This window comes from Stenella coeruleoalba (assembly GCF_951394435.1).
Source record: "Stenella coeruleoalba genome assembly, chromosome: 4".
NCBI classification, from domain to species: Eukaryota; Metazoa; Chordata; class Mammalia; order Artiodactyla; family Delphinidae; genus Stenella; species Stenella coeruleoalba.
In genome coordinates, this window is record NC_137149.1 from 120,495,715 (window position 1) to 120,513,374 (window position 17,660).

Below are 17,660 nucleotides of genomic sequence, written 5' to 3' on the forward strand. Positions count from 1 at the left end.
CTATAAACTTCCCTCTTAGAACTGCTTTTGCTGCATCCCATAGGTTTTGGGTCGTCGTGTCTCCATTGTCATTTGTTTCTAGGTATTTTTTGATTTCCTTTTGATTTCTTCAGTGATCACTTCGTTATTAAGTAGTGTATTGTTTAGCCTCCATGTGTTTGTAGTTTTTACAGATCTTTTCCTGTAATTGATATCTAGTGTCATAGCATTGTGGTCGGAAAAGATACTTGATACAATTTCAATTTTCTTAAATTTACCAAGACTTGATTTGTGACCCAAGATATGATCTATCCTGGAGAATGTTCCACGAGCACTTGAGAAAAATGTGTATTCTGTTGTTTTTGGATGGAATGTCCTATAAATATCAATTAAGTCCAACTTGTTTAATGTATCATTTAAAGCTTGTGTTTCCTTATTTATTTTCATTTTGGATGATCTGTCCATTGGTGAAAGTGGGGTGGCAAAGGCCCCTACTTTGAATGTGTTACTGTCGATTTCCGCTTTTCTGGCTTTTAGCATTTGCCTTATGTATTGAGGTGCTCCTATGTTGGGTGCATAAATATTTACAGTTGTTATATCTTCTTGGATTGATCCCTTGATCATTATGTAGTGTCCTTTGTCTCTTCTAATAGTCTTTCTTTTAAAGTCTATTTTGTCTGATATGAGAATTTCTACTCCAGCTTTCTTTTGGTTTCCACTTGCATGGAATATCTTTTTCCATCCCCTTACTTTCAGTCTGTATGTGTCTCTAGGTCTGAAGTGGGCCTGTTGTAGACAGCATTTATATGGGTCTTGTTTTGTATACATTCAGCCAGTCTGTGTCTTTTGGTGGGAGCATTTAATCCATTTACATTTAAGGTAATTATCGATATGTATGGTCCTAGTCCCATATTCTTAATTGTTTTGGGTTTGTTATTGTAGGTCTTTTCCTTCTCTTGTGTTTCTTGCCTAGAGAAGTTCCTTTAGCATGTGTTGTAAAGCTGGTTTTGTGGTGCTGAACTGTGTTAGCTCTTGCTTGTCTGTAAAGGTTTTAATTTCGCCATCAAATATGAATGAGATCCTTGCTGGGTAGAGCAATATTGGCTGTAGGTTTTTCTCCTTCATCACTTTAAATATGTCCTGCCAGTCCCTTCTGGCTTGCAGAGTTTCTGCTGAAAGATCAACTGTTAACCTTATGGGGATTCCCTTTTGTGTTGTTGTTTTTCCCTTGCTGCTTTTAATATGTTTTCTTTGTATTTAACTTTTGACAGTTTGATTAATATGTGTCTTGGCATGTTTCTCCTTGGATTTATCCTGTATGGGACTCTCTGTGCTTCCTGGACTTGATTAACTATTTCCTTTTCCATATTAGGGAAGTTTTCAACTATAATCTCTTCAAATATTTTCTCAGTCCCCTTCTTTTTCTCATCTTCTTCTGGAACCCCTATAATTCAAATGTTGGTTTGTTTAATGTTGTCCCAGAGGTCTGTGAGACTGTCCTCAGTTCTTTACATTCTTTTTTCTTTATTCTGCTCTGCAGTAGTTATTTCCACTATTTTATCTTCCAGGTCACTTATCCGTTCTTCTGCCTCAGTTATTCTGCTATTGATCCCATCTAGAGTATTTTTAATTTCAATTATTGTGTTGTTCATCGTTGCTTGTTTCATCTTTAGTTCTTGTAGGTCCTTGTTAAATGTTTCTTGCATTTTCTCTATTCTATTTTCAAGATTTTGGATCATCTTTACTTCCATTATTCTGAATTCTTTTTCAGGTAGACTGCCTGTTTCCTCTTTATTTGTTAGATCTGGTGGGGTTTTGTTTTGCTTCTTTATCTGCTGTTTGTTTTTCTCTCTTCTCATTTTTCTTATCTTACTGTGTTTGGGGTCTCCTTTTTGCAGGGTGCAGCTTTATAGTTCCCATTGTTTTTGGTGTCTGTCCCCAGTGGCTAAAGTTGGTTCAGTGGGTTGTGTAGGTTTCCTGGTGGAGGGGACTAGTGCCTGTGTTCTGGTGGATGAGGCTGGATCTTATCTTTCTGGTGGGCAGGTCCACGTCTGGTGGTGTGTTTTGGGTGTCTGTGGACTTATTATGATTTTAGGCAGCCTCTCTGCTAATGGGTGGGGTTGTGTTCCTGTCTTGCTAGTTGTTTGGCATAGGGTGTCCAGCACTGTAGCTTGCTGGTCATTGAGTGGAACTGGATCTTAGCGTTGAGATGGAGATCTCTGGAAGATTTTCACCGTTTGATATTATGTGGAGCTGGGAGGTCTCTTGTGGACCTGTGTCCTGAAGTTGGTTCTAACACCTCAGGGGCACAGCACTGACTCCTTGCTGCAGCACCAAGAGCCTTTCATCCACACAGCTCAGAATAAAAGGGAGAAAAGGTAGAAGGAAAGAAAAAGAAAGAAAGAAAGAGGATAAAATAAAATAAAGTTATTAAAATAAAAAGTAATTATTAAGAAAAAAAATTTTTTTACAAGAAAAAAAAAAAGGACGCAAAGAACCCTAGGAGAAATGGTGAAAGCAAAGGTATAGAGACAAAATCTCACACAGAAGCATACACATACACACTCACAGAAAGAGGAAAAGGGGAAAAAAATAATAAATCTTTCTCTCAAAGTCCACCTCCTCAATTTGGGATGATTCATTGTCTATTCAGGTATTCCACAGATGCAGGGTACATCAAGTTGGTTGTGGAGCTTTAATCCGCTGCTTCTGAGGCTGCTGGGAGAGATTTCCCTTTCTCTTCTTTGTTCGCACAGCTCCCGGGGCTCAGTTTTGGATTTGCCCCTGCCTCTGCGTGTAGGTTGCCGGAGGGCATCTTTTCTTCGCGCAGACAGCACGGGGTTAAAGGAGCAGCTGCTTCGGGGGCTCTGGCTCACTCAGGCCGGGGAGAGGGAGGGGTGCAGATGCGGGGCGGGCCTGCGGCGGCAGAGGCCAGCGGGACGTTTCACCAGCCTGAGGTGCGCCGTGCGTTCTCCTGGGGAAGTTCTCCCTGGATCCCGGGACCCTGGCAGTGGTGGGCTGCACAGGCTTCCCGGAAGGGGGGTGTGGATAGTGACCTGTGCTCGCACACAGGCTTCTTGGTGGCGGCAGCAGCAGCCTTAGCGTCTCATGCCCGTCTCTGGGGTCCGTGCTTTTAGCCGCGGCTCATGTCCGTCTCTGGAGGTCCTTTAAGCAGCGCTCTTAATCCCCTCTCCTCATGCACCAGGAAACAAAGAGAGAAGAAAACGTCTCTTGCCTCTTCGGCAGGTCCAGACTTTTCCCCGGACTCCCTCCCGGTTAGGCGTGGTGCACTAACCCCCTGAAGGCTGTGTTTCCGCCACCAGCCCCAGTCCTCTCCCGGCGCTCCGACGAAGCCCGAGCCTCAGCTCCCAGCCCCACCCGCCCCGGCGGGTGAGCAGACAAGTCTCTTGGGCTGGTGAGTGGTGGTCGGCACCGATCCTTTGTGCGGGAATCTCTCCGCTCTGCCCTCCGCACCCCTGTTGCTGCGCTCTCCTACGCGGCTCCGAAACTTCCCCCCCTCCGCCACCCGCAGTCTCCACCCGCGAAGGGGCTTCCTAGTGTGTGGAAACCTTTCCTCTTTCACATCTCCCTCCCACTGGTGCAGGTCCCGTCCCTGTTCTGTTTTCTCTGTTTATTCTTTTTTCTTTTGCCCTACCCAGGTACGTGGGGGAGTTTCTTGCCTTTTGGGAGGTCTGAGGACTTCTGCCAGTGTTCAGTAGGTGTTCTTTAGGAGTTGTTCCACGTGTAGATGTATTTCTGGTGTATTTGTGGGGAGGAAGGTGATCTCCGCGTCTTACTCTTCCGCCATCTTCCCTCTTCCCCCCCCCCCACAGCTACTTTTGCCATCACCTGACACAGGTGTGGACGAAGAGAACTGGGTGTTCCAGGCAGGTTGGTAATTTGGTCCTTCCTCAAATGTTTTAAATAATTTTTATTTTTTTAAAATTTCAATATTTTAAAATTCAACATAAAAATTCAACATTAAATTAGAGGAAAAGGGTAAGGACAGAGAAATAAAAATGTTGAGTAGCAGCATCTAGCTTCTCTTTGTATCAGTCTGAGTAGTTTAAACTTGAATAACCCACTCACTGAACAAAAGCACTGTGCTAATTGGCTCCGCCCTCTTTAGATGCAATTTCCTGGTCCTTTGCAATGGGTGGTAGTGGTCAACTGATTTTGAACTCCAGGTGCCTTATCAAACTGTTTCTTCCTACTGTTTAGTTACTTATGCCTTAGAGGAATACTAGTAAATATTTTCTCCGTTTTTGTTGCATTTCTAGGCTTATTTTAGAGCTCTTTAGAAATCATTGCCTGCAGCAACTACTCAGCCAGCTGATCCTTAATCTGCCTCTGTTTAAGTGTATCTAAATTTGTGCTCTGCAATTGTACACTCTAATTTATTGTATTAAAATGATTGTACTCTTTAGCTTCTTTGTATTGAACTCTAGTTCTCTGCCTGCTTTTAAGGTTTGCAGTGATTTTATTATGTTTCTTGGTGTGGTTTGCCTTGTATTTATCCTTATTAGGGGTTCTTGCATCTGTGGGCTTATAATTTTCATCAAATTTGGGAACATTTTGATAATTATTTCTTCAAATATCATTTTTTTGTCCCTCTCCCCCTCCTTCTGGGACTCCAGTTACATGTTTTTTAATCTTCTTGGTAGTGCCCCTTGGGTCACTGAGATCTGTTCACATTTCTTTTAGTGTTTTCTCTTTGTGCTTCATTTTATTTTATTGATTTTAAATAAATAAATTTATTTATTTATTTATTGGCTGCATTGGGTCTTGGTTGCTGCGCCCGGGCTTTCTCTAGTTGGCGGTGAGTGGGAGCTACTCTTTGTTGCGGTGCACAGGCTTCTCATTGCAGTGGCTTCTCTTGTTGTGGAGCACAGGCTTTAGGCACGTTGGGTTTCAGTAGTTGTGGCTCATGGGCTTAGTTGCTCCATAGCATGTGGGATCTTCCTGGACAAGGGTTCGAACCCATGTCCCCTGCATTGGCAGGCAGATTCTTAACCACTGTGCCACCAGGGAAGTCCCTGTGCTTCATTTTAGATTGCTTTTATTGCTATATTTTTAAGGCAGTTGATCTTTTCTTCTGTAATGTGTTAACAGCCATTAAAATTTTCAGATTTCAGATACTTTTAATCTCTGTCAATTCTATTTGGTTCTTTTTAATATCTTTCATTTGTTCCCTCATTCTTGTTTTCCTTTAAATCATTGAGAGATGGCAGCATATTAATAATAATAATTTAAATCATTGAGAGATGGCAGCATATTAATAGTTGCTTTAATGTTCTCATCCACTAATTCTGTCATCTCTGTCATTTTCTAGGTCAGTTTTTTGCTCACTCATTCTGCTTTTACTTGTAGGTCATATTTTCCTGTTTTTTTGTGTGTATTTGGGTTTTTTTTGTGGTACGCGGTCCTATCACTGTCGTGGCCTCTCCCGTTGCGGAGCACAGGCTCCAGACGACGCGCAGTCTCAGAGGCCATGGCTCACGGGCCCAGCCGCTCCGCGGCGTGTGGGATCTTCCCAGAGCGGGGCACGAACTCGCATCCCCTGCATCAGCATGCGGACTCTCAACCACTGCACCACTAGGGAAGCCCTATTTTCCTGTTTTATACTAGTGATTTTAGACATAGTGATGTTAGTCATAGTGAGTTATTCCCTGTTGAGTGCTGGATTCTGTCATAGTTCTTTTAAGATTGTTAGACTGTTTTTGCAGGCAGGTAAGTTGCTTGTGGATTAACTTTATTCTTTCAGGCTAGTTTAAAAGTTTTTTTGGTCAGCCAATCTAGGCTGTTACTCCAGGGCTTAGTATTAGGGCAGCCTTATTCTGGCCTGACTTTTCTAGGGTCTTTGTGAATGACCCTAAGTCTCAGACATGAGGCAAGCAAGACTGTGATCTCTCCATAGTGCCTAGTAGGGTCTCAGCAATTCCTGGCTCTATATTTGCTCTGGGAATTCTTTGACTGATGGCTGTCAAAATCTTGGCTACCCCACCTTGTTGAGTTTTAAGGTAGAAATGAACAGTTTGGTATTATGCCAAAGGGTCAGTGCAGATTTCTGGAGTTTCTTCTCTGCATAGGTCCTTCCTCTGTAGTACTCTGCCCTGAAGTTTCTGTCCACCTCAGACTACCCATCCTCTAATTTCTGCCTCATCAGCTCAATGAGAATTTCAAGTTCTGTTTGGTCTTCTTCTCCCTGTGCAATGATATGTGATAAGGAAATTGACTGCAGGTAGAAAGTGTGGGTAATCTCATGCCTCATTTTGTTTCCCTTTCTCAAGGATCACAGTCTTGAGCTAGTGTGAAAACAGTTTTAGTTTCATACATTTTGTCCAGTTTTCAAGTTGATTATGGTGAGTTGGAAAGTATAGGTCCTGTTACTGTGTCATGTCCAGAAGAAGAAGTATACTGGTTTGATTTTGGTTTTGATTTATATTCAAATAATTTGTGTATTCTGAATATGTAATTAAAACATTTTTTGTTATATTGGTGAATATAGAAAACTATAAGAAAATAGGAAAGGTTATGAACAGATATCTATTTACAGAGAGAGAAATCCCATAATCAAATAAACACTAAATCACTAATAATTAGAGATGTTCAAATGAAAGCAGTATTGATATGTCACCTTACATCATTTGTATTAAGAATTATAGAGTTGGATAATAGCAAGTATAATTGGAGAGATAGAGTTATTTTAAAGCTGTGTGCTACTGGTTGGAATGAACACCAATGGAGCCAACCTCAAGAGTAATCTAGTACTAGTTAGTCACTTAAATTATACCCATATCCAGTGAATTAGTAGTTTGCTCCTGAGTGCGTGTTCCAAGAAATTCTCACATAGTTCTGTAAGGAAATATGTATGAGGATGTTCACTGAAGCATTAGTTTTTTTTGTTTTTTTTTTTTTTTTTTTGCGGTACTTGGGCCTCTCACTGTTGTGACCTCTCCCGTCGCGGAGCACAGGCTCTAGACGCGCAGGCTCAGCGGCCATGGCTCACGGGCCCAGCAGCTCTGCGGCATGTGGGATCTTCCCGGACCGGGGCTCGAACCTGCGTCCCCTGCATTGGCAGGCAGACTCTCAACCACTGCGCCACCAGGGAAGCCCTGAAGCATTAGTTTTGATGGCAGTGAATTGTCAACATGTGTTTATCTTTAGGAGAATAGATAGGTAAAATCTATTGGATGCATAGAATAGATTATTATATAGCAGTTAGAATTAATGAACAGAGTAATAAGAATAGATACCAAAAAGCAGGAAGAAAGTAAGAAATAGAATGATATATCTAACCCAACATCATTTAAATTTTAAGTATAGGCACACAAAAACACATTTTTAAAGGAACACATATAAAAAGATTAAGCATGTTAATGTAGCTGCTTATGGGAGGGAAAAAAATAATGAACTATTAATAAAACAAGAGCAGGGCCTTGCTCAGAGCTTATGTAGCTTTTGCTATCATATCAGTGCAGTGAAAAATCCCTGTATCTAAATCTGTGTCTGCTTTTTTGATTATTACTTTAGCACATATTTTTATATGTGGAAATAGTATATCAATGGGTGAACATTTTTAAAGACTCTTGAATTATTTTCTGAAAGGCTTTCTTAGTATACAGCCCCCTAGCAGTATCTGTGGATTAAGTGCTTGTCTTAATGTATGCTTTTTGATTGGTTTATAGAAAAGGAAATTTTGAGGATTGATTTCTCTAGAAATGCTACAAAGTTATATTTTTATTTTTGACTGCATATTATTTTTGATGATTTCATTTTAGAATTTATTTTAAAAAATCATTGTGATTGTAATAACTTGTTATTACACTTTTATAATTGAACAGTGTGGTTAATTGAAAGTTTCTTGATCACTTACGAATGAAGCTTTCCACTTAACATTTAGGTAAAAGGTTGCCAAACTCTTTTAGATAGTTATTAATGATAATTTAGAGCAGCTACCAGATAAGATGAAGGCAAGCCAATGATTTCACTTGTAGTTTGACACTGTTTTGAACTTTTAACTTTTAAGAGGAATGTACTACACTTTCTAAACTGATTGAAATGATAAGGTATATCTGATTGTCCTTTGCTTTTCCTAAATGTAAACGTGCCTTTTCGTTTTAGCTCTTGGTTGTTTAATGTATTAGAGGAGACTTGTGGGTCAAAGAGGCATTAATCGAATAATTGTAATGTTACAACTTTTATACATGCTGTATAGTAGAGATATTTTGTAGAATGAAATGTGATAGGGAGATTTGATCCATTCTCAGAGGTCAGGGAAGACTGCCCTGAGAAGTGATCATTAAGATGAACTTCAATGGATGGGTAAGATTTATTTAGTTAAGGTGGAGGAGGCTGGGGAGGGGGGAATAGGCCTAGTGAGAACATTTTAAGCAGAAGGAATAGCTTGTGCTCAGGCCCTATTATGGGAAGAAGACAGAGAAGGCATTGTGGATAGAGTGCAGAGAGAGGCAAAAGAGGTTAAGGAGGTATGTAAACTATCTTGTGGGCCATGTTAGGGATTTTGGTCTTTATTTTAAAGACAGTGGGAAGCTATAGGAGAGATAGAATAATGTAACAGTGAAAGTGTAGTAATGAAAAGCATGGACTCTGGAGTCAGACTGAATTCTTATCCTATCCTTGTCACTTACTACCTGTATGACCTTGGACATGTTCCTCTGACTCAGATTCCTCCTTTGCAAAATGGAGTGAAAATAACCCCTAGTGTGGTTATGAGGCTAAAATATTTTATTGTTTTTAAAGTGCCTTTAACAGTGGGACTTGGTAAGCATTATTTTCTGGTGAAATTAAAAAGTGCTTTAAAAAGGGATGGGTGGTGGGTTGATGTAGTTTGTAATTTTAAAAGGTCGTTTTTGCTGTAGTGTGAAGAGTTATGTGTCAAATGCTGTTGGCTCATATTTATCCAACGCCTCATAAAAAAAATGGCATAGAGTGCATTGTTCATTTCTTTAAGGTAGTTGAAAATAACCTTCTTTTAAGGAGGTTATTTTATATGCTTTTTAGCTTACAGAATTATTTAGTTATTAGGGGATATATTAAAGTATGTCTGTACTAAAAGTAGGTATTTTTGTTTTATGGTGAATAATGTGGTTAATGAATTGTTGATTATTTTCATAGCCTCCACATGCTGGAAAGTTGCTGTCTGTGTTAAAGCACATACCACAGAAGTATGGTCCGGATGCCTTTTTCAACTTTCCAGGAAAGAGTGCTGCAGTAAGTAAATCTTAACAAGGAAATCACTTGAAGTTCTTTTTTCTTTCTTTTGCTTCCTGAAAGTATGGCCCTGTAAACACTCCTGACAGGTTCTGTGTTAGGGAGAAACTTCCTTGCACAGCCTAACTTAATCTTTACAGCAATTGTGCATGTTACTTTTTCCTGACTGTTTTAGAGGTGAAGAAATAGAGACTCTAAGAAGTTAAGAAAGCTGTCCACTCACCCCTTGGGGCCTCAGTGGAATAAGAACCCAATTCTTTTTAACATAAACCATTTTGTCTTATGAATTTTATCTTTGCATTCTCAAACAGAAATTTATGGACTTGAGGACACGGGGAGGGGGAAGGGTAAGTTGGGACGAACGAAGTGAGAGAGTGGCATGGACATATATACACTACCAAACGTAAAATAGATACCTAGTGGGAAGCAGCCACATAGCACAGGGAGATCAGCTCCGTGCTTTGTGACCACCTAGAGGGGTGGGATAGGGAGGGTGGGAGGGAGATGCAAGAGGGAGGAGCTATGGAGATATATGTATGCGTATAGCTGATTCACTTTGTTATAAAGCAGAAACTAACACACCATTGTAAAGCAATTATACTCCAATAAAGATGTTAAAAAAAAAAGAAATTTATGTGTAACACTTTCAGTTTTATCTTTCTGAAGATCTTTCTTTAGCCTTACATTTCCTGATTCCTGTTTCTTTTGCACCTGAGAGTTACTCTTGGAAACTTTCTAGGCAAGTTTTTCTAACCTGTGTGTTTCCATATAATATCAATCTCAGCATTCTTGTAATCTGTTAATCAGTTTATAAATAAGACAGTTATGTATGGCAGTAATATCTGTAATGTTTCAAAATATTATAGGATTACATTATATAATGTATATGTATTATTTATGGAAGCTTTTTTACTTCATTATGACATTGGTGTGCCTGTTACAAGCATCCATTTTTTGAAGATATTTCAGCCTATTCTTCTTCTGAGGTTACCTTTTATTCATTTTTTACTTTTGTTCTCATAATATCCTACTTGCTTGTGGCCCCTATGTAGCCAGGCAATACCTGCAGAAAGAAGAGAGTGTTTTGAAAAGATATTTGTGATATTTGAATGCTTCACACAAAATACACAGTTTTCTTTGGAAGGTTTTATTGCTCGTATTATTTTTTTCTTTATAATTTTTCCTTAATAACCATTTTAGATTTGAAGCTTCCTAGAATAATTGTACTCTGTTGGCATTGAGCTTATCGTTTGTCTCCAACATAAAAAAGTATTCTTGGGACTTCCCTGGTGGCGCAGTGGTTAAGAATCTGCCTACCAGGTGACACAGGTTCGAGCCCTGGTGTGGGAAGATCCCACATGCTGCAGAGCAGCTAAGCCCGTGCGCCACAACTACTGAGCCTGCGCTCTAGAGCCTGCAAGCCACAGCTACTGAGCCCATGTGCCACAACCACCAAACCCACACACCTGTAGCCTGTACTCTGCAACAAGAGAAGACACTGCGATAAGAAGCCCGTGCACCACAACGAAGAGTAGTCCGCTGTAACTAGAGAAAGCCTGTGCGCAGCAACGAGGACCAAGTGCAGCCATAAATAAATAAATAAATAAATAAGAGAAAAACATATCCAGATCCACCCTTTAAATATATATATTTAAATATATAGTTTTTTAAAAACATCTTTATTGGAGTGTAATTGCTTTACAATGTTGTGTTAGTTTCTGCTGTATAACAAAGTGAATCAGCTGTATGTATACATATACCCCCATATCCCCTCCCTCTTATGCCTCCCTCCCACCCTCCCTATCCCACCCATCTAGGTGGTCACAACGTACTGAGCTGATCTCCCTGTGCTATGCGGCTGCTTCCCACTAGCTATCTATTTTACATTTGGTAGTGTATATATGTCAGTGCTAGTCTCTCACTTCGTCCCAGTTTACCCTTCCCCCTCCCTGTGTCCTCAAGTCCATTCTCTACGTCTGCGTCTTTATTTCTGTCCTGCCCCTAGGTTCTTCAGAACCAGTTTTTTGTTTTTTTTAGATTCCATATATATGTGTTAGCATACGGTATTTGTTTTTCTTTTTCTGACTTACTTCACTCTGTATGACAGACTCTAGGTCCATTTACCTCATTACAAATAACTCAATCTTGTTTCTTTTTATGGCTGAGTAATATTCCACTGTATGTATGTGCCACATCTGCTTTATCCATTCCTCTGTCGATGGACACTTAGGTTGCTTCCATGTCCTGACTATTGTAAATAGTGCTGCAGTGAACATTGTGGGACATGTCTCTTTTTTAAATATGGTTTTCTCAGGGTATATGCCCAGTAGTGGGATTGCTGAGTCTTATGGTAATTCTATTTTTAGTTTTTTAAGGAACCTCCATACTGTTCTCCATAGTGGCTGTATCCATTTACATTCCCACCAACAGTGCAAGAGGGTTCCCTTTAAAAAATAAAGTATTCTCATGAGATTAATCTCTTTTTCACGCATGTTATAACTTTATTATTTATAATTCTTTGAGATAGTAATGTGTCCATTCTATTTACTTATATGTATCTTGAAAGTGGGGCAGTTCAACTACACAGCTTTTGGAACTTTCAGAGAAAAGGTGTTTTAAATATATTTAGTGACTCATTTTTTCCCTTAAACATAGCTTTTAAAGGGAACTTAAAGTATTTATGGGTAAATTAGTTTTAGAAAGCTTTCATATCCTCTACTCTCATGTTTCAGTGAGAGAGAGCATATGTATGCAGTGAATATGTACTTTTTAATTTTTTTCTTATTGCAACATTCATTTTATTTTACTTTATTTTTTTTTATTTGTTTATTTGATTGCGCTGACTCATAGTTGTGGCAGGTGGGCTTCTTAGTTGCGGCATGTGGGATCCTTAGTTGTGGCAGTCAGCCTCCTTAGTTGCGGTTTGTGGGCTCTTTAGTTGCGGCTTGCTGGTTCCTTAGTTGTGGCATGCAAACTCTTAGTTGCGTCATGCATGTGGGATCTAATCTCTGGCCAGGGATTGAACCACGCCCCCTACATTGGGAGCTTGCAGTCTTAACCACTGCGCCACCAGGGAAGTCCCCAACATTCAGTTTAAATCAGCCTCTTGAAGTATCAATTGTGTTATTACATAAATTTGGCTCTATGATTTTTTCATGTTTTTTGGAATATCTTATACATATAAAAGAATATATGTGTATGTATGATGTCGACAGAAATGCCTACGTAAATTATAATAACAAGAAATTGTTAATTATAAGTAACAGTAATTATTGTAAATTATAAATAACAAGAAAACAAAAACTTTGTAGTATGATCTTTTTTTAACAGCTTTATTGATTTATAATCCCCATATCATATGATTCATTCATTTAAAGTGTGCAGTGAATGGTTAAGTGTGTTCACCAAGCTGTGTAACCATTATCACAATCAATTTTAGACATTTTCATCACACCCAGAAGAAACCCTGCACTCCTTAGCAGTCACTGGACACATTTCACTGCAGACTCCCAGGCCTAGGCAACTGCTGTTCTACTTTCTGTCTGTATGGATTTGTCTCTTCTGGACAGTTCATGCAAGTGGAATCATGTGATGTCTGGACTTTTGTGATAGGCTTTTTCTACTTACCACTACTGTTTACAAGATCCATTCATGTTGTAGTATGTATCACTGCTTCATTACTTTTTTTTTTTTTGCGGTACGTGGGCCTCTCACTGTTGTGGCCTCTCCTGTTGTGGAGCACAGGCTATGGATGCGCAGGCTCAGCAGCCGTGGCTCACGGGCCCAGCCGCTCCGCATCATGTGGGATCTTCCCAGACCGGGGCACGAACCTGTGTCCCCTCCATTGGCAGGCGGACTCTCATCCACTGCGCCACCAGGGAAGCCCTCCCTTGCTGATTTTAATATGTTTTCTTTGTATTTAATTTTTGACAGTTTGATTAATATGTGTCTTGGCGTATTTCTCCTTTGATTTATCTTGTATGGGACTCTCTGTGCTTCCTGGACTTGATTAACTATTTCTTTTCCCATATTAGGGAAGTTTTCAACTATAATCTCTTCAAATATTTTCTCAGTCCCTTTCTTTTTCTCTTCTTCTTCTGGAATCCCTATAATTGGAATGTTGGTGCGTTTGATGTTGTCCCAGAGGTCTCTGAGACTGTCCTCAGTTCTTTTCATTCTTTTTTCTTTATTCTGCTCTGCACTAGTTATTTCCACTATTTTATCTTCCAGGTCACTTATCCGTTCTTCTGCCTCAGTTATTCTGCTATTGATCCCATCTAGAGTATTTTTAATTTCAATTATTGTGTTGTTCATTGTTGCTTGTTTCATCTTTAGTTCTTGTAGGTCCTTGTTAAATGTTTCTTGCATTTTCTCTATTCTATTTCCAAGATTTTGGATCATCTTTACTCTCATTATTCTGAATTCTTTTTCAGGTAGACTGCCTATTTCCTCTTCATTTGTTAGGGCTGGTGGGTTTTTATCTTGCTCCTTCATCTGCTGTGTTTTTCTGTCTTCTCATTTTGCTTATCTTACTGTGTTTGGGGTCTCCTTTTTGCAGGCTGCAGGTTTGTAGTTCCCGTTGTTTTTGGTGTCTGTCCCCAGTGGCTAAGGTTGGTTCAGTATGTTGTGTAGGCTTCCTGGTGGAGGGGACTAGTGCCTGTGTTCTGGTGGATGAGGCTGGATCTTGTCTTTCTGGTTGGTAGCTCCACGTCTGGTGGTGTGTTTTGGGGTGTCTGTGGACTTATTATGATTTTAGGCAGCCTCTCTGCTAATGGGTGTGGTTGTGTTCCTATCTTGCTAGTTGTTTGGCATAGGGTGTCCAGCACTGTAGCTTGCTGGTCGTTGAGTGAAGCTGGGTGCTGGTGTTGAGATGGAGATCTCTGGGAGATTTTTGCCGTTTGATATTATGTGGAGCTGGGAGGTCTCTTGTGGACCAGTGTCCTGAAGTTGTTTCTCCCACCTAAGAGGCACAGCACTGACTCCTGGCTGCAGCAGCAAGAGCCTTTCATCCACACGGCTCAGAATAAAAGGGAGAAAAAGTAGAAAGAAAGAATTAGTAGAAGTAGAAAGAAAGAAAGAAAGAAAGGAAGGAGGGAGGGAGGTAGGGAGGGAGGGAGGAAGGAAGGAAGGAAGGAGGGAAGGAAGGAAAAAAGAAAGAAAGACAGAAGATAAAGTAAAATAAAATGAGATAAAATATAATAAAGTTATTAAAATAAAAAATAATTATGAAGAAAAAAATTTAAAAAAGAAGGGACAGATAGAACCCTAGGACAAATGGTGGAAGCAAAGCTATACAGACAAAATCTCACACAGAAGCATGCACATACACACTCACAAAAAGAGGAAAAGGGGAAAAAATCATAAATCTTGCTCTCAAAGTCCACCTCCTCAATTTGGGATGATTCGTTGTCTAAAGGAGGGAAGGAAGGAAAGAAAGAAAGAATGAAAGAAGATAAAGTAAAATAAAATAAAGTTATTTAAATAAAAAATAATTATTAAGAAAAAAAATTAAAAAAAAGAAAACGGACGGATTGAACCCTAGGACAAATGGTGAAAGCAAAGCTATATAGACAAAATCTCACACAGAAGCATACACATACACACTCTCAAAAAGAGGAAAAGGGGAGAAAATCATAAATCATGCTCTCAAAGTCCATCCCCTCAATTTGGGATGATTCGTTGTCTGTTCATGTATTCCACAGATGCAGGGTACATCAAGTTGATTGTGGAGCTTTAATCCGCTGCTTTTGAGGCCGCTGGGAGAGATTTCTTTTCTCTTCTTTGTTCTCACAGCTCCCAGGGTCTCAGCTTTGGATTTGGCCCCGCGTCTGCGTTTAGGTCGCTGGAGGGCGTCTGTTCTTCACTCAGACAGGACGGGGTTAAAAGAGCAGCTGCTTCGGGGACTCTGATTCAGTCAGGCCGGGGGGAGGGAGGGGCACGGAGTGTGGGGCGAGCCTGCGGTGGCAGAGACTGGCGTGATGTTGCACCAGCCTGAGGCGCGCCATGCGTTCTCCCGGGGAAGTTGTCCCTGGATTCCGGGACACTGGCAGTGGTGGTCTGCACAGGCTCCCCAGAAAGGGGGTGTGGATAGTGACCTGTGCTCGCACACAGGCTTCTTGGTGGCGGCAGAAGCAACCTTAGTGTCTCATGGTCGTCTCTGGGGTTCGTGCTTTTAGCTGCGGCTTGCGCTCTTCTCTGGGGCTCCTTTAAGTAGCACTCTTAATCCCCTCTCGTCGCGCACCAGGAAACAGAGAGGGAAGAAAAAGTCTCTTGCCTCTTCGGCAGGTCCAGAGTTTTCCCCAGACTCCCTCCCGGCTAGCCATGGTGCACTAAACCCCTGCAGGCTGTGTTCATGCCGCCAACCCCAGTCCTCTCCTGAGATTATTTTTGTGTATGGTGTTAGGGAGTGTTCTAATTTCATTCTTTTACATGTAGCTGTCCAGTTTTCCCAGCACCACTTATTGAAGAGGCTGTCTTTTATCCATTGTATAACCTTGCCTCCTTTGTTATAGATTAGTTGACCATAGGTGCGTGGGTTTATCTCTGGACTTTCTATCCTGTTCCATTGATCTATGTTTCTGTTTTTGTGCCAGTACCATACTGTCTTGATTACTGTAGCTTTGTAGTATAGTGTGAAGTCTGGGAGTCTGATTCCTCCAGCTCCGTTTTTTACCCTGAAGACTGCTTTGGCTATTTGGTGTCCTTTGTGTCTCCAAACACATTTTAAGATTTTTTGTTCTAGTTCCGTAAAAAATTCCATTGGTAATTTGATAGGGATTGCATTGAATCTGTAGATTGTTTTGGGTAGTATAGTCATTTTCACAATATTGATTCTTCCAATTCAAGAACATGGTATATCTCTGTATCTGTTGGTAACATCTTTAATTTCTTTCATCAGTGTCTTATAGTTTTCTGCATACAGGTCTTTTGTCTCCCTAGGTAGGTTTATTCCTAGGTATTTTATTCTTTTTGTTGCAGTGGTAAATTGGAGTGTTTCCTTAATTTCTCTTTCAGATTTTTCATCATTAGTGTATAGGAATGCAAGAGATTTCTGTGCATTAATTTTGTGTCCTTCAGCTTTACCAAATTCATTGATTAGCTCTAGTAGTTTTCTGGTGGCATTTTTAGGATTCTCTATGTATAGTATCATGTCATCTGCAAACAGTGACAGTTTTACCTCTTCTTTTCCAATTTGTATTCCTTTTATTTCTTTTTCTTCTCTGATTGCTGTGGCTAGGACTTCCAAAACTATGTTTTGTAATAGTGGTGAGAGTGGACATCCTTGTCTTGTTCCTGATCTTAGAGGAAATGCTTTCACTTTTTCACCATTGAGAATAATGTTTGCTGTGGGTTTGTTGTATATGGGCTTTAATATGTGGAGGTAGTTTCCCTCTATGCCCACTTTCTGGAGGGTATTTATCACAAATGGGTGTTGAATTTGTCAAAAGCTTTTTCTGCATCTATTGAGATCATCATATGGTTTTTATTCTTCAGTTTGTTAGTATGGTGTATCACATCGATTCATTTGAATATACTGAAGAATCCTTGCATTCTTGGGATAAACCCCACTTGATCATGGTGTATGATCCTTTTAATGTGCTGTTGAATTCTGTTTGCTACTATTTTGTTGAGGATTTTTGCATGTATGTTCATGAGTGATATTGGCCTGTAGTTTTCTTTCTATGTGACATCTTTGTCTGGTTTTGTTATTAGGGTGATGGTGGCCTCGAAGAATGAGTTTGTGAGTGTTCCTCCCTTTGCTGTATTCTGGAAGAGCTTGAGAAGGATAGGTGTTAGCTCTTCTCTAAATGTTTGATAGAATTCACCTGTGAAGCCATCTGGTCCAGGACTTCTGTTTGTTGGAAGATTTTTAATCACAGTTTCAATTTCATTACTTGTGATTTGTCTGTTCATATTTTCTGTTTCTTCCTGGTTGAGTCTTGGAAGGTTTTACCTTTCTAAGAATTTGTCCATTTCTTCCGGGTTGTCCATTTTATTGGCATAGAGTTGCTTGCAGTAGTCTCTTAGGATGCTTTGTATTTCTGTGGTGTGTATTTTAACTTGTCCCTTTTCAGTTCTAATTTTATTGATTTGAGTCTTTTCCCTCTTTTTCTTGATGAGTCTGCCTAATGGTTTATTAATTTTGTTTATCTTCTCAAAGAACTATCTTTTAGTTTTATTGATCTTTGCTATTTTTTTCTTTGTTTCTATTTCATTTATTTCTGCTCTGATCTTTATCATTTCTTTCCTTCTGCTAACTTTTGGTTTTGTTTGTTCTTCTTTCTCTAGTTCCTTTATGTTTAAGGTTAGATTGTTTATTTGATATTCTTCTTGTTTCTTGTGGTAGGCTTGTATAGCTATAAACTTCACTCTTAGAACTGCTTTTGCTGCATCCCACAGATTTTGGATTGTCGTGTTTTCATTCTCAGTTGTCTCTAGGTATTTTT

The 17,660-nt window shown here is 39.9% G+C and overlaps 1 protein-coding gene across 4 annotated transcripts in view; it reads left to right on the plus strand.

The window, feature by feature from the left end:
• LRBA (LPS responsive beige-like anchor protein) overlaps positions 1-17,660 on the plus strand; it is a 725,574-nt gene that overhangs the window by 80,732 nt on the left and 627,182 nt on the right. For all 4 annotated transcript variants that reach the window (XM_079919265.1, XM_079919266.1, XM_079919268.1 and 1 more), the window contains one exon: positions 9,118-9,213. In XM_079919265.1, the coding sequence (XP_079775391.1) occupies positions 9,118-9,213 (96 nt within the window). The remainder of the gene's footprint in view (positions 1-9,117; positions 9,214-17,660) is intronic.